This window comes from Saccopteryx bilineata, chromosome 1, assembly GCF_036850765.1.
Source record: "Saccopteryx bilineata isolate mSacBil1 chromosome 1, mSacBil1_pri_phased_curated, whole genome shotgun sequence".
In the NCBI taxonomy this organism is placed as follows: Eukaryota; Metazoa; Chordata; class Mammalia; order Chiroptera; family Emballonuridae; genus Saccopteryx; species Saccopteryx bilineata.
In genome coordinates, this window is record NC_089490.1 from 52863792 (window position 1) to 52888968 (window position 25177).

At 40.2% G+C, this 25177-nt stretch overlaps 1 protein-coding gene across 1 annotated transcript in view; it reads left to right on the forward strand.

The window, feature by feature from the left end:
• The window catches only part of SH3BGRL2 (SH3 domain binding glutamate rich protein like 2), a 98346-nt gene that overhangs the window by 43362 nt on the left and 29807 nt on the right, over window positions 1-25177 (forward strand). Inside the window, exon 3 of the mRNA XM_066252580.1 lies at window positions 21174-21359. Within this exon, the coding sequence (XP_066108677.1) occupies window positions 21174-21359 (186 nt within the window). The remainder of the gene's footprint in view (window positions 1-21173; window positions 21360-25177) is intronic.

Genomic DNA, 25177 nt, shown 5'->3' on the forward strand with positions numbered 1-25177 from the left:
AATGACTCATTTCAGGATTGTGGTCTAGGCATTGGCAATTTCATATCCATTTTTTCTGCAGCTTCATTGTTGGCTAAAGTAGCATGCAAGGTACTTTGAAGTCAAAGAGGTATAACATCTGTTCCCTGTCCTCTAGAATTTTACTAGACAAAATCCAGTAGCTCTAAAACACAAATTGAATGTGGGTAGCATATTCATTGAAAGTAAGTGGGAAATATTCTGGACTGAGGTGGTACAATATGAGAGGTGGGCTCTAAGTTAGGCCTTGTAGGAAGAGGAGGACTTAAGTGTTGAGAAGTCAAGATGGCATTCAAGTCAGTCACTGTGGTGAGGGAGTAAAGGTAAGGAAAGGAGAGTCAGGAGATTACATGGAGAAGTTGGGACCTCAAGTGTTAATCCCACACTTAGCCATATCCTCATACCAGCGTCCTCTTCACTCCAGCCCTGGACAACCACTGATCTTTCTGTCTGTAGATTGGCCTCTTCTCTGAGCATTTTATATAAATAGAATTGTACAATCATTGTATGGTCTTTGATGACTAGCTTCTTTTACTTTAGCTTGTTTTCAAGTTTCATCCATATTGTGGCATGTATCAGTACGTCATCCATTTTTATAGCCATATAATATTCCATTGTATGGATGTGAAGTTCAAATTCTTGAGCTCGACTCAAATATTACTGAATCAGTAACTTTGGAGATGACCTCCTTTCCACAATCTGTGTTTTTTCTTTTGTTTTGTTTTGTTTTTGTATTTTTCTGAAGCTGGAAACAGGGAGAGACAGTCAGACAGACTCCCGCATGCGCCCGACCGGGATCCACCTGGCACGCCCACCAGGGGGCGATGCTCTGCCCCTCCGGGGCGTCGCTCTGCCGCGACCAGAGCCACTCTAGCGCCTGGGGCAGAGGCCAAGGAGCCATCCCCAGCGCCCGGGCCATCTTTGCTCCAATGGAGCCTTGGCTGCGGGAGGGGAAAAGAGAGACAGAGAGGAAGGGGGGGGGTGGAGAAGCAAATGGGTGCTTCTCCTATGTGCCCTGGCCGGGAATCGAACCTGGGTCCCCCGCACGCCAGGCCGACGCTCTACCGCTGAGCCAACCGGCCAGGGCCCACAATCTGTGTTTTGACAAGCCCCCCTGGGCCACCAAGATGCACATTTGGGCCGACAGTCACTGCTGCAGGGTAAGGGACAGAGGGACATGGTGCTGGAGAGGTGGCCCTTGTGAGCCTGGGCACAGACTTTTACTTTCATCTCAAGGATAATGGGGAGGTTCTGAAATGTTTTTAAACAGCTTTATGCTTTAAAAATGTATTTTAGCTTTTCTGCAATAAGTGGTTTTTTGGAGAATCTGGCTAAAAGAAGATACAGGAAGGTGATGGCTTGCCATGGACTTTGGGAGTGAAAATGGAGAAGGAAACAGGAGAGGGCTCAAGAAATATCTTGAAAGCAGAAACTTGAGGTTCTGTGATTTGATGATTAGTTATATTATCAGGGATCCTGAGTCAAAGATGAAATCCAGTTTTCTGGGTTGGGCAGGTGAGTGGGTGCGGTAACATCAATAAGATCTTCTGAATATTCTGGGGTTTTTTTTTTTAGTGCATAGGTAAATATTAATCACCCATTCCTCCCCCTAGAGCCTACTCTTTAGGCAACCTCCAGAGACGAAATATTAGGTGACATTTGACTATACTGTGTGGAATGTACTCACCACACACATCTGGAACCACAAGTAACATTGATATTAATGTGTGTAATATATAAAAAGAAAGAATATGTGTATGTGTGTGAGCAGGTGGAAAATAAAAGTGTCTCCAGGGTATTTGGACTCAGTAGTGTGTGTAGAAATCTTTTCAAGCAAGGTGAATTTATTTAATTTAGAGAGAAGTGGAGTATTTAATGAGCAGACAGAAGAGATTTGAAGTTGTGGTCGATTCCCAAAAGGCCTATGGTGTGAGCTGAGGTGCTCTGGCCTGAGGGTGTGACCCAGGCCACCCCAGGATTCCAGGATTCTGAAGGTTAGCCTGGAAATCTAGGAACAGGAGACTATCGAGCTGTCTTTATTTAAAAAAAAAAAATTATCAAGGTGCCAATGAGGAATTGTAATATTCTCAAAAGCTAGTGCTATGAACATTCTTGTCTGCTTTTAGACGAGAGTGGGTAGGATAGTTCAATTCTGGAGCCACGGCGAGCAGCGGGAGAGGGACTGTAGAAATGGAAATAGGCAAGGCAGAGGAGTAGTGGAATTTTCAGGACTTGGCGGCTGAAGAAAAGAGTGAAAAACAAAAGAAAAGAAGGAGATGAGTTCATGGTTTCTAGGAAACTGGATGAGGATTCCGTCATTGTAACTCATGATGATGGAGGAGTTGTAGGGTTAGGATGGCTGTGAAAGACGGTGATTGTAACTTTTTAACAGAAACAAATAATTACTGTTGACCTTTGAACAACAGGGCTTGTTCAACTGCGGTTTCAGTTTAAACTGCAAGTTCACTTACATACAAATGAATAAAAAATACTTTTAAGTTTATTTTCTGTTCCTTATTATTTCCTTAATAATATTTTCTTTTCTCTAGCTTACTTTATTATAGGAATACATACAGTATAGATAATACATGTAATAAATTAATCAGCCATTTATGTTATTGGTGCATTAATCAACTCTATGTTATCAGTAAGGCTTTTTGGTCAACAGTAGGCTATTAAAGTTTTTGGGAAGCCAAAATTATAAGTGGATTTTTGATTTAGTGGGGGGTCTGCATTGTACATGGGCTTAAACATTTAAGTGTAGTTTTGAAAAATAATGTCACTAAATTTGAGGTAGCAGATTTTATACACTTCATTATCTTTTAAATTTTGATTCAGTTCTAGTATTGTCCTACTTAGCTATGTATTAAAATTATACCAAGAAGTAGAAGCACATATTGTTTTAGTAACCTGTGATCTGGAATGTGAAGGGAGTTGCCTAAACTACTCTGAAAGTATTGGTTCCCAATAAGGAAACACATACAGGTAACATTTCGTTAATGGTGGGTTGGGTTCGAGTTCTGGGAAGACTGCCAGCAGCAGGCAGCAGCAGTAAGCTGCCTTTGATCTGTTCTGAAATGTTTTTTAAAACTCAAGAATAGTAGACCATAAATTCTGATACCTGCCTTAGTTTCAGTTTTGGAACTAAATGAAGTGATTAGTTTTAATTACATAGTAACTTCTTGATCTTTATCTGTAATTCTGAGACAAGTGAGTATAGTCCAAATAAAAAAGGTATTAAATTAGTGTTGTTTATCAGTTTAAAAATACACCAGGACTGACTCTGTAAGTCCTAGGGGACTGCCATGGGGACGTTTGTTCATTTCTCTTTGCTTGGCTGAAATATCTGGTTCTCCTTGTTCCACTTTCCAGTTTTATCTTTAGCCTTCCTTCTTAGTTCTTGTATGCAGCAGAGATGGGAAAGCCCAAAAGGTTACTCTTGTGAACATTCAACAATGAACAGCACCTGTTTGTTCCTGGGTTTGGCTAGTCTAGATGGGGCAGTTGGACTTCATTCTGCTGATGACAAGACTGTGCAAGGGTGTGCCCAGGGAGCACCCATCCCTTTCCGTCTGCTTTAGCCTGCTTCCCAGACGAGCACAGGGTATAGCAGGGTTAGCCTGGGCCTGGGCGGAAAATAAACCCGTATAGAATGTGCTCTGCTGGTGTGACAGCATTATGCTCGTATCTGAAGGGAAACCTGTTCTTACCAAAGGGTATGTTCCCAGAGAGTAGATCACCTCTCTGTTTAAATCAAGTTTTCTATAATGGGCACTATCAGTTATTTGACTGTTGATGCCTGTAACTCACAGCTTTCTTGGGGTGAACTAAAGCAAGACACAGGCGGCGTCTGTTTCTAGCACAGTGTTTGGCACTTGGTAGGTTCTCAAAATATTTTTGTGGAATGGCTAAATGAGTGACTCAGTGAAGGAATGGAGAAAGAGAAGCCAAATTCCTGTGGAGCTATAGTGGGACCAGGTATCCCCAGTGATTAGAAGTAGGCCTGCTAAAAAGAGAGTGGCTGATGAGGTTTGCGGCCTTAGCATAGAATTACTATAGTGATATAATCACTAATGTGTGGGGAGCTCTTTCAATGTGCCGTGCACTAAGAATTCTGTATTGCGTCATTTTATTTTCATCACCACACTCTTGAGCTGAATTATGATCTGCATTTCACCTGTAGGAGACTGTAAAGCCAGAAGCCACGGCCAGGGCCACTATCACAGCAGCCTTCTGGCCCATGCAGGTTCACATTGGATTCAGACAGTCGGTAAAGAAACAATGGAGCCAAGAACTGATGGGCTGTCATCTTTAATTCTAGCTTGCACCCGGCGGGCAAGTAAAAACACACACTGGGCTCCAAAACCCACTCACATTCAGTGCTCACAAAGCTACTGACTTATCCGAGTTTCCTAGAATCAAAGGTTTCTAGCTCACCAGCCTTATTCTCCTCAGTTCCCCATCTCCTTCCTTATCCCAGATACAAACTCTACACAAACTGGCATCTCACTCAGCACTCTGCCATCTTGGCTGCTTCTCTTGGCCTCCTCCACGTGGCCTCCTTCTGCTCTCTGCTCTGCTCTCTCCTCTAATCATCCCAGGAACCAAGAGCAGCAAGCTCCCGTTCTGCTCCCATTTTATATTGTAGCTTCACAACCTCTAATCCAATATACAAAACAGGGAAGTCTCTAATACAAAGTCACTTCTCTGAGGCATGATTGGATTGTATCACCCCACATCAAAAAGGGTGGGAAAGGCTTGATCCCAAAACCAAGCCCCAGGCTACAAGGATTCTCAACACACATTAATATCACCTGGGCTACGGCCTCACGTGGGCAGCACCATCTTTAACAAAGTGAGCATAATACATTTTATCTGCCCAACAGAGACTGAAACTTTGGTAGAATTAGGTAACTTGCACTAGATGATCCCTTTTTGACTGTCCAGGACTAGAACATAAAACTATTCAATAAGTGGCCCAGATGAGGATCAGTCTACTACTTGTGGCATCATTGTCAAAGTGCTCTAACCATCACAAACAGTCACACAGAAGCAAGGCCCTTCACACACCTGAGTCAAGCTTGCCCTGGCCAGACCTACCTCTCCACTTACTTTTACACCAACCCTGTTTTAGTGCTACCAAACCAAGTACAATAATAGTGTGTGTGTGTGTGTGTGTGAGAGAGAAGGTTTTTATTTAGGTAGGTTATTTTTGTAACAAGGTTAAGTTTTGGAATTATAGGAAGTTCTTTTGACATGCTGAGTAACCAACAAAGCGGTGTATTGTTAATAGAAACAGGGAAGTTAGGAGAAGATGGTAAATTGTGAATTGATGGGTTGACCTTGTGAAAAAGTTTTTTGTTTTTGTTATTTTGTTTTACCAGTCAAGTTTGAGGTAATGGTGACACATTAAGCGTAAATTTTCAGAACGGCTTTGGGGTCCTGGCCAGGTAGATCCGTTGGTTAAAGCATCATCCCAACACGCTGATGTCGTGGGTTTGATCCCCAGTATGGGCACATTCAAGAATCAACCAAAGATGGCATAAATATGAAAGTGGAACGACAAATCAATGTTTGTTTTTAATTCTCTGTCTCTGTCTCTCTCCCTTCTTCTGGCTCTAAAAAAAAAAAAAGAAAAAAAAAAAAAAAAGGCCCTGGAACTATAGGATTGGCTCTTGTGAAAGAGGTAAATTTTTAAATGCAAATTTTGGTTATAGCTTCATAAAGATTAATAGTTGAAGTCCTGGAAGTATGTGATGTCTTCAAGAGCAATAGTATTAGTATGAAGAGAAAACAGATTATAAAAGGATATTGCAGGATGTTATGATGTCTTTATTTTGCCTGATTCAAGCACATTAGTATGTGCTAATATTTCTATCTTGTCTGCCTCTAGATTTACTACCCTCTCATTTATTTTAACCAATAGAAAAAATATTAGCTGTATACTATACTTCTATATTTATAGTGAAACCTAGATTAGTTTTCTAGAATTTATTTATGAGTCTAATAGTAATTTTCCTGGTCATAGGTATGTGAGAATGCTTCCAGGTCAAGAATATCAAAATTTAAGTCATATAGATCCAAAACCATAAATTGTTACAAAAATAACCTTTTTAAATGAACCCTCCCCACAACACATGTTATTAAAAAAATATGATGGTATTTTCCCCCTTTGCTGATTTTGCAAAGTAGGAATTTATAAATTGACTTTTAAAACTTGGCGTAAAAAAAAAACACTGAAAAATAATAATAGGCCAGACCAGGTGGTGGCGCAGTGGATAGAGCATTGGACTTGGATGCGGAGGACTCAGGTTCAAGACCTCGAGGTCGCCAGTTTGAGCATGGGCTCATCTGGTTTGAGCAAAGCTCACCAGCTTGGACTCAAGGTCGCTGGCTCGAGCAAGGGGTCACTCGGTCTGCTGAAGGCCCATGGTCAAGGCACATAAGAGAAAGCAATCAATGAACAACTAAGATGTCGCATTGAAAAACTAATGATTGATGCTTCTCATCTCTCTCCGTTCCTGTCTGTCTGTCCCTGTCTGTCCCTCTCTCTGACTCTCTCTGTCTCTGTAAAAAAAAAAAAAAAATAGAATTTAATATTTCTCAAATGTTTGGAACAGAGATTTGCCTTCTGAATTGAAAGTTACTTAGACAAACATTATAAAGGAAAATAATATGTAATCTTGTGTTTTTGCAGACCCACATTTCTCCTGGTCCCTCCCCACAGTTCTCTCTAGTGCAGTGGTCTGAAATGCTTTTTGATCACATACTCCAGCAATATATTATTTCAGGATATATTCCCAATGGCTGTATATTTAAAAAAATTATATATATACATTACTATACTAATAAAATATGTGCATTATAAAGTCTGTAAAATAGCAATTAAAATGATGGGATACTGTTGAAATAATATTCTTAATTTTATTTTTTAATGAGAAAAATTTCTTTTTCTCTCTTTCAAAAGTTGTTTTTCTTTAGTGAGAGAGAGAGAAACAGACAGGAAGGGAGAGAGATGAGAAGCATCAAATCATAGTTGCAGCATCTTAGTTGTTCATTGATTGCTTTCTCATATATGCCTTGAATGGGGGGCTCCCGGCCAAGCCAGTGACTATTACTCAATCCTCAATCCAGCGACCTTGGGCTCAAGCCAGAGACCTTGGGCTTCAAGCTAGCAACCTTTGGACTCAAGCCAGCAACCATGGGTCATATCTATGATAACCACTTTCAAGGTGGATGAGTCTGTGCTCAAGCCAGATGTGCCCATGCTCAAGCCAGTGACCTCAGGGTTTTGAACATGAGTCCTCATTGTCTCAGATCCACGCTCTATCCACTGCACCAACACCTTGTCAGAGTCAACAGTTTTTCTTAGAACAGTGTAAGCTAACAGTACTACAATTTGAAGGTGTGCTTTTAGCAGTTGTTAAATTGTTGAAAAGGTACTTCCCTAAAAAATTCTAAGATGCAAATAGAGAATCAGCATCATTATAACTGCAGAACAATGGTGATCATTTTTTATCTCATTTATTAATCATGTAACAGTGGTAAAATTTTTCTTAGTTAAAATCATACTGTTGGGCCCTGGCCGGTTGGCTCAGTGGTAGAGCGTCGGCCTGGCGTGCAGAAGTCCTGGGTTCGATTCCCGGCCAGGGCACACAGGAGAGGCACCCATCTGCTTCTCCACCCCTCCCCCTCTTCTTCCTCTCTGTCTCTCTCTTCCCCTCCCGCAGCTAAGGCTCCATTGGAGCAAAGATGGCCCGGGCGCTGGGGATGGCTCTGTGGCCTTTGCCTCAGGCACTAGAGTGGCTCTGGTCGCAACATAGCGACGCCCAGGATGGGCAGAGCATCGCCCCCTGGTGGGCAGAGCAGCGCCCCTGGTGGGCGTGCCGGGTGGATCCCGGTCTGGCACATGTGGGAGTCTGTCTGACTGTCTCTCCCCGTTTCCAGCTTCAGAAAAATACAATAAATAAATAAATAAATAAAATCATACTGTCTTCCCCGATGTCAGTTCTTGAGAACCAACTGAAAGATGTTATATTTTTACATTTAAAAAACTCATTAAACTTTTTATTTGAAAGATTTCTACGAGATTAGAAAATTATCTTTCTAGGTTTTTTCACAGTGACAGTTTCTGTGGACAACAGCATTGTTTTCATTAACATAATAATATCAGACATTTCCTAAAATTCGTTTAGTAAAAGTTGAACAAGAAAGTTACTTGATGAAAAAAAAAGAAAAAGAAAGTTACTTGATAAAGTATAAGGTGACCAAGTTTTTTACAATGAAAAGGAGGACAAAAATAAATTGAAGAAAACAATATCGTAAATAAAAGAAACATTTTATTCATTGCAACAATAATATACTATAATATGATAAAAGCATAATAAAATCATTTGTAATATTTTATATTGTAATTATGCTTACATACCCATTAATTTTCAATAATAACTGTAAGAAAAAAGTACTCATTTAGTAAAACTAACTATCAAACAAAACCACTAATTTGGAGTGATATCCGGGTGTATTTATCACTTTTTAGTTAAAAAACGTCTGTTTTATGCAACTATTTAATCAAAATGCGTTATTAATAGATATGGTTTGAAGTTAGATTTCCACTTTAAAACTCAAATTTCAGGAAAATACTTGTAAATAAAATTATACATATTTGTAAACTATTAAATAGATAATGAATTAATAAAATGTAAATTGTGCTTACCTGTCTGTGATTGAATATTCACTGAGAAAGAAATAATCATGAGTCTACAATGTCATATGTGCTGCATCATGTTTCAGTAAGAAGTACACAAAGCCATTTGCGCACTCGGTATATTGCATGCTCTCTCAAGGTCTCCCGTGCGGAGCACATGCGTTTCATAATTGTGTCTTGCCACACTGTACTGATCCTTGAGGAATTGTCATGTCAAATACAAATACGTCACATCACATGCAATGGATCAACTCTGCATCTATCGGATACAGACATTTACAGATTAGTCTTCCAATATCAAAAAGGAGGACATGTATGAGGACATTTTTTGAGGGAGGACAGAACTTATAAAAGAAGGACTGTCCTCCCTAAAGGAGGATGATTGGTCACCTTATAAGTATCATCTTTACCTTGAAAGGTACAAACCACAGCCTGACAAGGCGGTGGTGCAGTGGATAGAGCATCTGACTGAGATGCGGAAGGACCCAGGTTCGAGACCCCAAGGTCGCCAGCTTGAGCATGGGCTCATCTGGCTTGAGCAGAGCTCACCAGCTTGGACCCAAGGTCGCTGGCTCAAACAAGGGGTTGCTTGGTCTGCTGAAGGCCCGTGGTCAGGGCACATATGAGAAAGCAATCAATAAACAACTAAGCTCTCTCAATGCGCAACGAGGAACTGATGATTGATGCTTCTCATCTCTCTGTTCCTGTCTGTCTGTCCCTATCTATCCCTCTCTCTGTCTCTCTAAAAAAATAAAATAAAATAAAATAAAATAAAACTACACTTTCTTTAAAAAAAAAAGAAAGGTACAAACCACAAAGAAAGAAGGTATGTACGTATGTGTGAGAGTCAGTGTGTGTTCTAATATCTGCTGGGTAGCATACTACTGATAGCATTTGTAATCACGAAAGAAGTCAGCACATTCAGAGCAGTTATCTTTTATAAAAGGAAAAAGTCTGTAGAATGTACTCAAATTTCCAGTGGTAGGATAATGGTAGAATAAATACTCAGTAGAATTTATGCACGCAATAAGATAACTATGATGATTATTAAAACAAAATATTTATAATACAACCATGATGTCCTAGTTGAAATGTATGTTATTATATAGCAACTGTATAAAGGTATGTTTCTAAATGATGAATTTTTGGAAGGTAATATGGCAAATAATTACTTCTGGATGATGAGATTATGGGTATTTCAATTAAAAAATTTTATTGAAAAGACATTTTAAACATGGAAAAAAGAAACCAATATAAATTGATTAAGAAAACAGGACCAAAAGTATTGACTGGTTAAAACAAAAATATATTAAAAGTATTTATTAAAGCTCAATGTTTATTTGTTTAATACAAACATTGAGTGCCTAGTAAGCACCAGGGACTGTGCTAATGGACACATTGATGAAAAAGCAGTCTTAACCCTGGCTGGTTGGCTCAGCGGTCGAGTGTCGGCCCTGCCTGTGGAAGTCCTGGGTTCAATTCCCTGTCAGGGCACACAGGAGAAGCGCCCATCTGCTTCTCCACCCTTCCCCCTCTCCTTTCTCTCTGTCTCTCTCTTCCTCTCCCACAGTCAAGGCTCCATGGGAGCAAAGTTGGCCCGGGCACTGAGGATGGCTTCATGGCCTCCGCCTCAGGTGCTAGAATGGCTCCCATTGCAGTGGAGCAATGCTCTAGGTAGCTGAGCATCGCCTCCTGATGGGCATGCAAGGTGGATCCTGGTCGGGTGCATGTGGGAGTCTGTCTGTTCCCCCCCTCGCTTTTCACTTTGGAAAAATACAAAAAAAAAAAAAAAAAGAAAAGAAAAAGCACAATCTTTTCATTATTAAAATTGTATTGCTTCCCTGGCTGGGTAGTTTAGTAGATAGAGTATCGCTCCTGCATGCTGAGGTCGCAGGTTCGATCCCTGGTCAGGGCATGTTTGAGAAGCACCCAATGAGTACACAACTAAGTGGAACAATGAGTTGATGCTTCTACTTCTCTTTCTTTCTATCTCTTTCCTCCTTTCTCTCTCCCCCTTACTCTCTCTCAAATGGAAATTTTTAAAAATTATATTGCTTAATTTACAAAATACTGTAATTGTTCTTTTAAAATTGTTCTGTATTTCATAATTCATCTTTCTAACACTCTGATTCCCTAAAAATCAAGTTTCAATCTTTTGCAAGACAGCATCTTTCATTGTTATCTTTGGCTTGGTAACTTGGTATTTGCTTTCAAGTAAGATAAACTGAAATGGACACTAGAGACACAGTACTTTATGTGTAATCTCATGTATAGTTAAATAGCATTAGAGTTGACAGTCAGCAGATGGCTTGTTGGGGCTTATTCTACACCCTGCCTTACTCCCCAACAGTGGACACATTGGTGAGTGGTTTAGTTAGGAATGTGTTCATCTGCAAGTAAGAGAGAACCTGACTTATGTGAGCTTAAATGAATAGAAGTGTTTGGTCTCTCCTGGTAATCTGGAGGCTGATTTGTTCAGGGCTTGTGTTTCTAGGATTCTCTTCTAGGTTAGCTTTTTCCTGAAGCTTATTTCCTCAACGATGGAAAGGCTGTCTCTGCACCTCTAGTCCTCATACCTGGGTTTTTAGCAGGAAGGAGGAAAAAAGGGGAGACAGGGGCCCTAGCATCGTAATAGGAGAGCAAAACCTTGTCCAGGAGCTCCACCCAGCAGACTTTGGCTCGCTCACAGCTCAAGAGCCAGATCTGGGTCACGTGGCTGCCCAGATGCAAGGGTGGATGGGAAAACTGGGGCTAAAATTTTCCAAACTTCTCAAGAGAGGAAGTGAGTAGTTTTGGGGTTAACTAATCTATCATCTGCCACAATACTTCTTGCCATATGCATCCTCTTTATTACAATATAATGCCTAGTGAGTCCAACAGTGAGGTATTAGTTGCAGAATTTGCCATGGAATTATATATTTTTGAGGTAACCTACTCAATCGCTGGGAAGTTTCTGGGGTCTTTGACAAGGAAAATTATTAGGCCTTTCCTCCCTGTTTAGTTGAAAAAAGGAATTATTTTAGAGTCCTCTAACTCTCCTAGTCTAGTTCATCCCTTCTATGAATTTTATCATTATAAGAAAATCTATTCTCCTTTTTTTCTCTTTCCTCTGCCTGTCTTTGACTTTTTCCATCTAAGATACTTGAAAGACCTTAATCAATCAGTCTTACTGCATCAGAAAAAAAGAAAACTGTTTATTTGAAGTGTGAAAGTAGGTGAAATAAAGAACTGTTGCATAGAATACCTAAAGCCTTTGAAAGTACCCAGAAGTCACTTTATATCTTTTGCAGAAGGCTACATCTAGGCCAAGAAAGTAAAGCTAATATGTACGAATGGATGAAACAATTGAGCCAAGTGCCTACTATTGCTTAGTTCTTTTCTTACTTAAATCTTCCCAGTGAACCAATGAAAAAAGATATTGGGTTCATTTCACAGATTTGGAAACTGAATCTGAGAGAAGTTTAGTAATCTCTCCAAGGCCTCTCAACTGACAAGGCCAGAATTAAAAGTAGGAACTATCTAACTCTGAAATACATCCTCTTTTTAAAAATTTTTTCTCTTTCCACCTGTACCTCTTACTGTCTTTAAACTTCCTTTCCCACAAAGCTTACATTAAATGCCAATTAAAGAACACTATCTTTATTCCAGTCGAGTATGTCTCCTCATTTACTAGTGACTCCCAAGGTCCCAGGGTGCTGCATCATCTGCGCACACCCCAGAATATAGACAATGACTAGACACGCGGGGAAGCCAATGGAAGGAGTCTGGCAAGGCTACTTAATTACGGAAGTGAACTGGCAGCCTTCTGGGAAAGAACTAATCCTACAAGAAGAGAATGAAGAAGTGCAAGTTTATTTCAAATGAGTGCCACAGAGTAGGGGTGAGTGTAAATCAGAGCCTGTCCTCTGATCTAATCCCTAGAGACTTGTGGAGCCAGGCAACTGCCTGATAGTGGTATCTTCACAGATTTCCTTCGTGCCACATCAGCACTCCACATCAGCACTTAGAGCAGCAGCCGCCCGGACAGGTCAGAACCCAGGCACCTGTGAGGGTAGGTCAGTAGGGCTTGAGGTCCTCAGCAGATCTGGGTCTTGCAGGGGTCAGGAGTTGAAAGGGTGAAGAATTACTGTTTTGGTCCATTGCTTATAACAATATACCACAAACTGGGTGGCTTATAAACAACAGAAATTCATTTCTCACATTTCTGGAGGCCAGAAGTCCAAAATCAGGGTACCGGCATGGTTGAATTCTGGTGTAGACCCCTTTTGGGTTGCAGACTTCAGACTTATGTGTGAGTCCTCACATGTGGAAGGTGCAAGGAAGTTTTGGGACTCTTTTACAAGGACACTAATCCCATTTGTGATGGCTCCACCCTCATCACTGCCTTTTGGCCCCGCCTTCTAACACCATCACCTGGGGGTGGTGGTTAGGTTTCAACAAATGAGTTTGGGCGAGAGGCATTCATAGCACTTGTTGATGCAGTGGCCAAGAAGGCTGCTTTGGAGCACATCTAAGGAGCTTGCTTCAGAACCGGAGATAACTAGGGAAGGCAGTCGAGAGCTAAGGGTGATAGACTCCTATGGTAGCAATCGGAAGCAGTGTCAGGGAAATATTTGCTTAATTCTCAAAATCACCATCAATTTGCAGACATATCAATAATTTAATTAACACATTTGGGCAAAACAAAACACTGCATTATACACTTGCAACTTTTAAAATGAACTGGTAACAACATTTTTATTTAAACATGCAATCATAAAACTTTCACCTTCAGTACCAGAGTCAGTGTTAGAAGTGAAGCCTTTTTCAGGGGTCTAGAGATTCTTCTGAGTTTAGGCTATTTACAGTTAGATTCATGTGCTAGGCACACTTATTTTAAATTCATAGTTTTAGTATTAATTGAGAACTATTAGCATTTGATTTACATTTCTGTTTGACTAAACTTTAGTTACATTTGTTCCTAAATTAAATTACCAACTGAGTTTGATCTCTTGAACATCATCTGGAAATCTTTGGTGTTCAGCACTAGTGTGTTAATACTTTAATCATCTATTCAGTTAATATTTACTGAGAGCCTCCCAGCTGCCAGTCCTTGTGCTTACACAACTGATATTGTGGACAGGTGATCATAAAAACAAGTAAACAGATGAATCAAGTTTTAATAAACTTAGACAAAATGTCAGCTAAGGAGGCTAGAGAGGGCTCTCCAAGGAGATGATATTTGAGGTATCTCCTCTGAAATGATAAGATAGCATTGCTGTTACATTCATCCTTCTACTTGTGAGAATCATCCTGTCTATTCATTAACAAATGTTTATTGTCTGCTCTGTGCCAGACACCATTCTAGGCTCTGGGGATACAGCAGTGAACAGAACAGCGGACAAAATCCCCAGCCCTTTGGATTTATGTTCTAGTAGGGGAAGGTAGACAAACAGATACATAAAACATAAAGTATGTCAGATGCTAAGTGCTCAGGTGAAGTTCTGGAGTAGCTGGTAAAATCAGGTGGTTAAGGAAGTACTCACTGAGAAAGTGAACTTTGAGCCAGAAATGAAGATCTGGGATCTAGCCCAGGGTAGGCAAACTTTTTCTGTAAAGGGCAACTAGTAAACACTTTAGGCTTTGGGAGCCTGCCTATCACTGTTGGAACTACTCAGCTCTGCCACTGTGAAGCAGAAGCAGCCTTGGACGATACCTAAGTGAATGGGTGTAGCTGTCTACCAATGCAACTTTATGGACACTGAAATTTGTATTTCATATACTTTTTACATGTCATGAAATACTATTTTTTTCTTTTCTTTTTTTCAACCATTCAAAAATGTAAAGACAAAATTTGGCCTATGGGCATAGTTTGCCTACCTGTGAACTAACTAGACTAAGGATTTAGAAGTGGCTTTCCCTCTCATTGCTTTTGATGATGTGCAATCGCCCATGTTTGCATGATAAGATGAAACATACCTTTTACCCTTTTGTGGATATCTCCCTGTTTCAGTTTCAACAACATTGTTATTTTTTTTCCCCTTCTTTTTCAAGTGAGGAATAGAGAGACAGACTCCCACATGTGCCCTGACTGGGATCCACCCAGCAACCCATCTGCCCATCTGGGGTCTATGCTCTGCTCATCTAGGGCCATACTAGAAACTGAGCTATTTTGAGCATGTCAGGCAGAGACTCAACAGAGCCTTCCTCAGTGCCTGGGGCTGATGTGCTCGAACCAATCAAGCCATGGTTATGGAAGGAAAAGAAAGAGAGTGTGTGTGAAAGGAGGGGGAGGAATTGTGGAGAAACAGTGTATAAAAAATATATGAGCCTGACCTGTGGTGGCGCAGTGGATAAAGCGTCAACCTGGAAACACTGAGGTTGCAGGTTCAAAACCCTGGCTTGCCTGGTCAAGGCACATATGGGAGTTGATGCTTCCTGCTCCTCCCTCTTCTCTCTCTCTCTCTTTCTCTCCCCCCCCTAAAGTGAATAAATAAATAAATAAAAATTTAAAAATATATGAATTTGAACTCAGTTGAACATGAACCATAAGAGTCACAAAAAATAGTTACAGGAATGACTGAGTCATTTACCCAGGGTGGGGCAGGACGACCTGCTGCAGTTTCCCCTGAAGCCAGGAGGGTGTTCTTATCACTTAACTGACCGCATAGTTAATTATTTGAGAATGTGGTGGTCTTACTTTGTTCCTAGAGACTATGAATGAAGTGCCCTCATGTAATAGCCTCCAGCCAAAAATTTCCCCTAAAATAGGTTAGGTTCTCAGACTGCCCCTGAAACTAGAGAACTCTTTGTGGATGCTTATGGTGGGTGGCCGACTTTGGAGCCCAGGCTGAGGCTCCCTGTCTGGTGGTGTGTTCCTTCATGGTTTGGTGAAATCTGTACACACTCATAATTCTCTTTTTCTTAGTTTTTTGCTCTAATTAGCTATTACTCTAGAACCCAGGCTGATGTGCCTCCATCTGGTGATATTGTGTAGTTTATTATCATTGTAGCTGATTCTTTTTCTTTATTCTACTTTAGGTTACTTAAGTTCAAACCCCTTTTGATTTTGCCTTATTTTTTATTGTTATTAACCGTAATAAATTTCCCCCTAAAATTTATCCGTGAGTAATTGCAACTTTGTACGGCACCCTCTGCATAGTACAGGGGTGGAGAAGCAGATGGTTGCTTCTCCTATGTGCCCTGACCAGGAATCAAACCTGAGATATCCACATGCCAGACCAACTCTCTACCACTGAGCCAACTAGCCAGGGTAACTTTGTTAATATTTTTAAAAGAAAATGAAAATCCATTTGTATATTCAGTGACAGATACTCACTTCACATATTAAATTCATGTCTTACAGCCTTTATTTCTAGGCCCTGATGTGCAATTCATCATACTACAGTATTTCTGAAGACATTGTGAGTTGCAATTAAGGATTGAACCAAGTAGCATTATATTTAGATGCAAACTATAGAAAACTTGATAAAGAGCAGCTTAACTAATTAGGAGTTGATTTGTCTAATATAGAAAGGTTTAGAGGAGGCTGCAAAAGATTGGTGTGACACCTGTAAAATATCATCAAGGACCCCAGCTCCTGCCATTCTGTTTGAACATCCTTAGCATGTGGTGTTTGTTTTCACATTTGCAAAATGTTTTCTACACCTCTGGGCACCACTTTTGCATTTGTGCAAGGGAGATGGTAAGGATGAAGGGCAAAATGGACTTTGTCTTTCTATTCATTAAGTGGAACCATCCCCAAAACACTTGCTTCATATCTCATTGGCCAGATCTGTGTCATGTGATCGTCCCAAGCTGCAGAGGAGTATGGGTAAACAAATTTTGTAGCAGAACACATTGCTTTCCTAAACAAAACCAGGCTTCTGTATTAAGAAAGAAAAGAAGATGGCTATGGGGTAAATAACTAGCATTATCTGCTATGGCTTCTAAGTGTGTTTAAAACCAACCAACCAGGAGTTAATAGGTACCTTGCTTCCATTTATGGCTAAATTGATATGGGTGAAGGTAGGGACTATTTGCCCCACAATTCTTCTCTTTCACTTGCTTCTCAAATTTATTTTGATACTGGTTGTAAGGTATACTTAGTTTCAGAATAGTCAAATGTGGGGAGAAGAAAGCTATATATTTGTGTTAAGGAAATGAATTCTGGATTTATGCCCAGCACATGAAGTGCCCTTGGTGGCTTCCTGTTGCCACAGGGGAAGCCTTTCTATTCCCCAGGGCCCTGCTGTCTCCTGAGTGCTGGCCTCCTGAGACCGTCTGTCCCCTGCCCTCAAGCCTGGCTCACCCAGTTCCAGGAGACATTCACCTTGGCATATCTCAGTGACAGCGCTTGATGGTGTGACTCATTTTCCTTCCTGATGTTAATATCACAAACATCCACTCGGAAACCTCCTCCTCTGGGTTTAATTTCTCGTTTTTGTTTATTTGAGTGATTTGCTATAGTATTAGTTAATTTTCTGTGGCATTAGCCCTTTTATTATAAAAATCTTTTTTTTTAATCATCTGGCCTTTCTTATAAGTATAAGGAAACATGGAAGCCTATTCCTAACAAACTGCATTGAGTCCTGCTTCGTGTCCTGTTGGGAAGCTTGATTTATGTAAAGCCCCGCACCTCTGTGGCCATGTATACTGCTCCTGCCCTGGGCTGTGAAGCTCTACATGAAGCTCGCTTTCTCTCTCAGAATAAATTTTTAACATTTAGTCTTTTGACTGTTGACAGATTCACACTGTTCAAAAAAGTTTAAAGTTTATACTTGTAGAGGCTGAGAACTGTTGTTCCCACTTTGTCCCTGTTACGCAGTTCCCAGTCCCCGGACCCCTAAGCAACTATTCTTACTAATTTTTTCTGTAACCTTCAAGAGTTTTTTAAAATGTAGTTAACATCCATCATCACATCATGTTACAAATTCTTTTTCTTGTGATAAGAAATTTTTTAAGATCTGACCTCAGCAACTTTCAAATAGACAATGCAGTATTATTAACTATAATCACCATTGCTGTATATTATAGCCCCAGGACTTACTGATTTTATAGGGAAGTGTGTACTTTTTGATCTATGTGGCCTTGTTGAAAAACAGTTTACCCTGGGTCCATCAGAAAAATGTCTCTGCCCTTTCACCTGGGTTTCATTCATAGTGCTTTGTTCTAAAGTAGTATTGTGAGAAACAGTAAGATTGATAAATAAAGATGTTCACTACATGATATTATTTCTAGTGATGAAAGTGACAAGTATGCTAAATATCCAACAGTAGAGTGATAGTTAGCTGTACATCTATATGATGGACTTGCCAGGGAGATACTGAACTTCATACTCTTGAAAACTTTTGATGACAGCGGACAGTATTCATGATATGTTGTTGAGTGACAGGAACTGAGCAGCTGTATTTACCCAGTGGGACCCTGTGAAAGAAAAGACCAATGAATGCCCTGTGTGTGTGGTGGGGTGTCCATGTGTATAGGGAGGGAGATGGGGATGTAAAGAAGCTGTGCGAGTGCTTTTGATGTAGCCTACTATTGAAAAGGTATGAGTTTTTAGTGTAAGATATTTTTCCCCGCGGAGAAGGAAGGAACAGGTTTCGGAGCCACCAAGTGTAAGTTCAAAAGGCTTTATTCAGTACAGAGCGTTCCTCGGACGAGACTCACTGGCCTGGAAGATGGAGGTCAGGAAAATCGCACACGCGGAGAGACCACGTGGGTATATTTAAAAAAGGGGTCCCTCTAGGGAAGTCGGGCTAATATGACGTAGAGAAATCTCACTGGCTGACAGTCGCTTTTTGTTCCAAAGAGTCCTAGGAAGTTTCTTTTGTCACGCTTGGCTGTGGGCGGTCCTAGCCAAAGTTCGCGGGCCTGGGTTCCCCACGTGACCATCCCTCTATCCACCGACCTTACATTTAGGTCTTCACATTTTGGGATACAGGTAGGCATTATATGTATATACGTTATACGGAAAACCACGGTTTGATTATGTAGCAGTTTCATTTTTCATCACTCAGGATCATTAGAAATGTGCTGGATATGTAGGTTTCCACATGGACATTAAATTGAGACCCTTTCCTCTAATTAAATTTTGACAGTGGTTGTTTGGGTAGTAATATGGTAGGTAACTTTTTGTTTGTTTACCATTTCTAAACTTTTAAATGTGTAAATACATTGCTTTTATAGTCAAAGGAGCTGGATCGTGAAGGACATTGTGCTACCTGCTTAGAAATGGGTATGTTCTTCCAAAGGCAGTGGGGGTTACTAGAGAAGGGCTTTAAACAGGGGAGTCACTTTAAATTCCAGGAATTATCTTGACAAGAACACACGCACACTAGGATCTTGATCAAAATAGTTGACTACTTTTGACCTCAGGAACAATAAAATCTACCTTGTAGGGTTGTAAAGGGGAATTAAGTAGGATGGATGGTACTTTTTTGCAAGCTGAAGTTTCAAAATAATAACGAATTTCTGAAATTGTGTGTATCAATGAGGGGGGAAAAGCTTTTTCAGAAATGAAAAGTGGCTTAATTTAAAAAGATAATGCCATTATCAATTTAGATTTATAATCATATAGTAACTCTCTCATTTTATAATATCATTGAGCTTAAAAATGACCTATTTTGTCAGCTTATTATTTCTTTCCATACTAACTCTGCTCTTGTAAGTCATTGATAGGCTTCAACTCAGTGATGGCAATCTCTTTGCTTATCACATGTGACTAATTTCCACGTCAGAGACATCCGTCATTGTGGTTTTGGGTGTGGGGGAAGGTTGGTGGAGGCAATTGGTATGTGACAGTGTTCTTCAAACATCTTATTTCCTATGACAAGAGGCCTTCCTGGCTGCTTGACTTCTCAAAATGATTCTTCTCTTTGGCCATTATAAGATTTACTTTATCACTTAAGTTTGTTCTTGGTGCAGATTTTCCAGAATCATTAGGAAGAGCAAGCTTTTTTTCTCATGTTTCACATACTGTTTAAGATATTGACTATTGTCACCCCATCTAAGTTAGTTAATTTTAAGGTCATCAATCGTCCTCCTTTAGGGAGGACAGTCCTTCTCTTGTAAGTTCCATCCTGCCTCAAAAAGTGTCCTCCTACATGTCCTCCTTTTTGATATTGGAAGACTAATCTGTAAATGTCTGTATTTGATCAACGCAGAGTTGCTCCATTGCATGTGTTGTGACATATTTGTATCTAAATGAGTACTTTTTTCTTACAATTATTATTAAAAAAATAATAGGCATGTAAGCATAATTACAATATAAAATATTACAAATGTTTTCATTATGCATTTATCATATAGTGTATTGTTGCAATGAATAAAATGTTTCTTTTATTTACGGTATTTTAATTTATTTTTGTCTCCCTTTTCATTGTAAAAAAGTTGGTTACCTTATTAATATAGACCCTTAAATTAAGACGATTGGTAACATTTTAAGAAATACAAATGTGCCTGACCAGGCAGTGGCGCAGTGGATAAAGCGTGGGATCTGGGACACAGAGGACCCAGGTTCAAAACCGCAAGGTCACCAGCTCGAGAGTGGACTCATCCAGCTTGAGTGTGGGGTTGCTGGCTTGAGCATGGGATCATAGACATGACCCCATGATCGCTGGCTAGAGCCCAAAGTCGCTGGCTTGAGCAAGGGGCCATATGCTTTGCTGACCCCCCCCCCCCCAGGCACATATAAGAAAGCAATCAATGAACAACTAAGGAGCTGCAACTAAGAATTGATGCTACTCATCTCTCTCCCTTCCTGTCTGTCTGTCCCTCTATAACTCTCTCTGTCTCTGTTAAAAAAAAAAAAAAAAAAGAACTACAAATGTGTTTGCAGCTCTTCAGGAGCACAACTGACCCCTAGTGACTGAGGAAGGAAACATGAAAGATCAGAGGAAGGAAAAGGGTTAAGAAATAAGAGTTCAAAATACAATGGTGCTTGCTGTTTACTCTCACCTTAGAAGTGGGGAACATTTTTCTCTTGTGAATTGATAAAAGGATGCTTTCACACCAGTGACCACAGCTTTGGGATAGCTGAAGGAGGCTTCTGAGGGGAGGAAAAATGTTGCTGCTCCCAGAAATCAATGAAATGTTGACATCTCAGATGAGCTATATGTGGCTTTCAAATGGTTTTTAACAGAGAGCTTTCATGGCTGTAAATGTCATCTTCTGTGGGTAGGAGGGGAGTGGTGATGGACCTCTATGTGAATCTCTCACCTCAGACCTAAGCAGTTCCTTCCAGGCAGTCTGAGTTGTGCCCCAGAGTTCTGGGGAGTCTAGTTGAAGAAATTACTGTGTCAGGACTGGTTTAGACCTCTGCTGGATACCCACAGAGCAGACATGCATGGCGCCTATGTAAATTGCTTCTATTTTGTATCAGTGATCTCTGACAATGAGAAATCAAATCTAGTTCAATTTGGAAATTGTTTCAGATGAGCATTTCTCCTCGTTTGTTTTCTCTCTTCAGATAAAGAAGAAGCAGCAAGATGTGGTTAGATTTCTGGAAGCCAACAAGATAGAGTTTGAGGAGGTGGATATCACAATGTCAGAAGAACAGAGGCAATGGATGTATAAAAACATACCCCCAGAAAAGAAGCCTGCTCAGGGCAATCCTCTGCCACCTCAGATATTTAATGGTGACCGATACTGTGGAGTAAGTAGCTAGATTATTGTTACACTATTTCTTCGCATGACTGAAATCACAGAGTCAGCTTGAGTACAGTGGGTTTTTACAGTGAGGGCTGTAACCTCTCCATGCAGTGTCTGTTCACGTCTATAAGTCTAGCAGGGTAACATTGAGAAGGAAGAAATATGTCACAGTGTGTCTGAGTCTGAGCGTATGTGTGTCGGGGAGTTTACCTGCCTCTCTCCTTGCTTTGGAAAATCCAGTGGGAAGGGCAGCTATATGCATATTTTTTATTGTGTTCTATATTTAAAAGCATAATGTTTGATTAATGACACTTTGTTGGGCAGACTGGAAGGGGTAATTATTCTTGAACTTTGATCCCTTTACAGTATAAAAATCTAATAGCTGATTATAAACAGTAGTTTATTTTTTATTACAATGAGCCAGATGGATCATTATAAATATCTAAAATATATTAGGTGCCTTCCTGCTGTATGTAACATATGAGAGATGAACTCCCTTTTGTCTAATTACCTATTTTTCTTCTTACCCTTAGGTTAAGGGGAAAAAACCAAGAAGTTTCTTTCTAATGAGTAGTTAGAATTTGCCCTTTGCCAGAGCTCTAAGCATGTGCCAGTTTATTCTGGGACCTATACTGCAACTCTTTAGGGATGGCCGGGAGAGGGCAGGGGGGTAGGAGAAGGGCAGGGGCTAGGCTGCAGTGCTCAGTGGCTTGAGATGGAATAAATAACTGGGTTGCATTAGGGTGGAGAAAAGTGATAGCAGAATGCTTGTGGTGGTTTGAAAATCAGTTGTTTTCTGTGTGCATAGGGAGAATGAGATATTAAAACATAAAAATATAAGGATTATGTACCAAGTTCTTATGTACATGTCAAGAAGAGAATCCTGAACATAGCACTAGATACAGACTTCAGTTCTAGTACTGCTTTATGTTGGCTGTGACACCTTTGGATGGTGACTTACCTCTTTAAGCCTTAATTTTCTCATCTTGAAGCAAAGGATGACAATATATTTCTTACTTCACAGAATATTTCTGACTGTTTATAAAGTATTTTAAAGTGCATTATTGTAAGAATAAAGGTTAATATTTTGGGGGATTTTTAAATATCATGATCTCATATTTTATTAGGGGAAAAATGTGGAAAACCAAGGGTGTATCCATCTCATTCACGATTACTGGGTCTAGAAAATGTACTCTTGTGACTGCAGACCGAAAGGAGGTAATAGTTGAAAATGTGTGGAAACTGTACAGTTTCAAAATCAAGTAGAGCTAATAGTCAAATAGTGCTAGAAGGCTTAAAACAAAAACCTAGTAGTTTTCTGTTTCTCACACTTTGTAGTTTTTAAAATGCCATTATGTTGGTCTTCATTTAAGTAGTAGTTTGTGTATAGAATTCTAGGTTGGAAAGAATTCTGATGGTTTTCTTTCAGTATCATTCAGTTCTGCAGTTGAGAAGTCTAATGTCATTTTCTTTGATCTGTTGTATGTTTTTGTCAGTTTCTTCTGTGCAAATTTTTAATTTTTTGTATTTTTTTTTTTCTGAAGCTGGAAATGGGGAGGCAGTCAGACAGACTTCCGCATGTGCCCGACCGGGATCCACTCGGCACGCCCACCAGGGGGCGATGCTCTGCCCATCCGGGGCGTCTCTCTGTCGCGACCAGAGCCACTCTAGCTCCTGGGGCAGAGGCCAAGGAGCCATCCCCAGTGCCCGGGCCATCTTTTGCTCCAATGGAGCCTTGGCTGTGGGAGGGGAAGAGAGAGACAGAGAGGAAGAAGAGGGGGAGGGGTGGAGAAGCAGATGGCGCTTCTCCTGTGTGCCCTGGCCGGGAATTGAACCCGGGACTTCTGCACGCCAGGCCGACGCTCTACCACTGAGCCAACCGGCCAGGGCCTCTTCTGTGCAAATTTTTAACATCTTTTTCTTACATATATATGATTCCTATTTTTCATTTAACTGGAGTGAGTACTCAGTGTAGGTCCTTATAATCTAAAAATTATATAATTGAGTCATTAAATATGTTCTTTTATTATTTTCTTTGAAAATTTTTCCCTGCTTTTTTTTTTCCTTGTCCTCTTTCTCTAGATTGTCTGTTAATTTAGATACTGGACCACTGGCATAGATTTTAAAATATTCATAAATATATATATTTTTTTGGTTGTAGATTCACTTCTTAATTTTTTGTTCTGTTTTCTGGAAGATTTCTTTAACCTCTGAATATTATTATTTTTTTTTAACTTAAATGTTGCTTTATTCCATGCATCATGCTCTATAGCAGGGGTCCCCAAACTTTTTACACAGGGAGCCAGTTCACTGTCCCTCAGACCGTTGGAGGGTCGCCACATACAGTGCTCCTCTCACTGACCACCAATGAAAGAGGTGCCCCTTCCGGAAGTGCGGAGGGGGGCCGGATAAATGGCCTCAGGGGGCCGCATGCGGCCCGAGGGCCGTAGTTTGGGGACGCCTGCTCTATAGTTTGCATACATTGCTTTACATCCTTTTCAAAAATGATCTATAAAGTTATTGCTAATTAATATCCTAAAGCCTTACATAAATTGTCCCAGCTTATCCTCCCCAAGAGTGGCATACTAGGGTTTGAACTTAGGCTATCTGACTTGAAGATCATGATGAGTTTTCAACTCCACTGTAAACTGGAAGATATTCCTAACATTATCCCCCACCTAGTCCAGTGATTAAAATGGTAAATTTCTGCATGGGTTGAATCCCTTTTCTATTTTTTTAATTAAAATTTTAATTTATTGTGTTAACATGGATTCAAGTGTCCCACTCGATATAACACCCTCACCCCCCAACAACGTGCCTCCCATTATACCCCCTTTGACTCCCTCTCCCTCTTCTCTCTGCGATTTGCTGTCCTGTTATCTGTATCTGTGTGTTATGTATGTATAATTTCATTAATCCCTTCACTTTCTCTGATCTAGTCCCCTCATCCTCCTTTCCTCTGACAGCTGTCCCTCTGTTCTCTGTGACCCTGTCTCTCTCTCTATTCTGTTCCTCAGTGTGCCATGTTCATTAGATTCCATGAATAAGTGAGATCATATGATATTTGTCCTTCTCTACCTGGTTTATTTTACTTAGCATAATAATCTCCAGGTCCATCCATGCCATTGCGAAAGATAAAATTTCATTCTTTTTCATGGCCACGTAGTATTCCATTGTGTATATGTACCATTGCATTTTTATCTTTTTGTCCACTGATGGACAAAAAGATCTGGACTGTTTCCAGATCTTGGCTATTGTTAACAATGCTGTAATAAACATGGGGGTGCATATCTTCTTTTGAATCAGTGTTTTGGTATTCTTGGGATATATTCCTAAAAGTGGGATAGCTGGGTCAAAAGGCAGTTCCATTTGTAATGTTTTGAGGAAACACATATTGTTTTCCACAGTGGCTGTACAAGTTTGCATTCCTACCAGCAGTGCAGGAGGGTTCCTTTTTGTCTACACCCTTTTCAGAACTTGTTGTGTGTTGATTTGTAAGTGAGAGCCATTCTGACAGGTCTGAGGTGATATCTCAGTATGGTTTTAATATGCATTTCTCTGATGATTAGTGACATTGAACATTTTTTCATATGCCTATTGGCCATCTGTATGTCCTCTTTAGGAAGTGTCTGTTCAGTTCCTTTGCCCATTTTTAATTGGATTGTTGACCTTTCTGATGTTGAGTTTTAGAAGTTCTTTATAAATTTTGGTTATTAACACCTTATCAGACTTATTGGCAAATAAGTTCTCCCATTGTGTGGGTTGTCTTTTTATTTTGTTAATGGTGTCTTTTGCTGTGCAAAAGCTTTTTAGTTTGATACA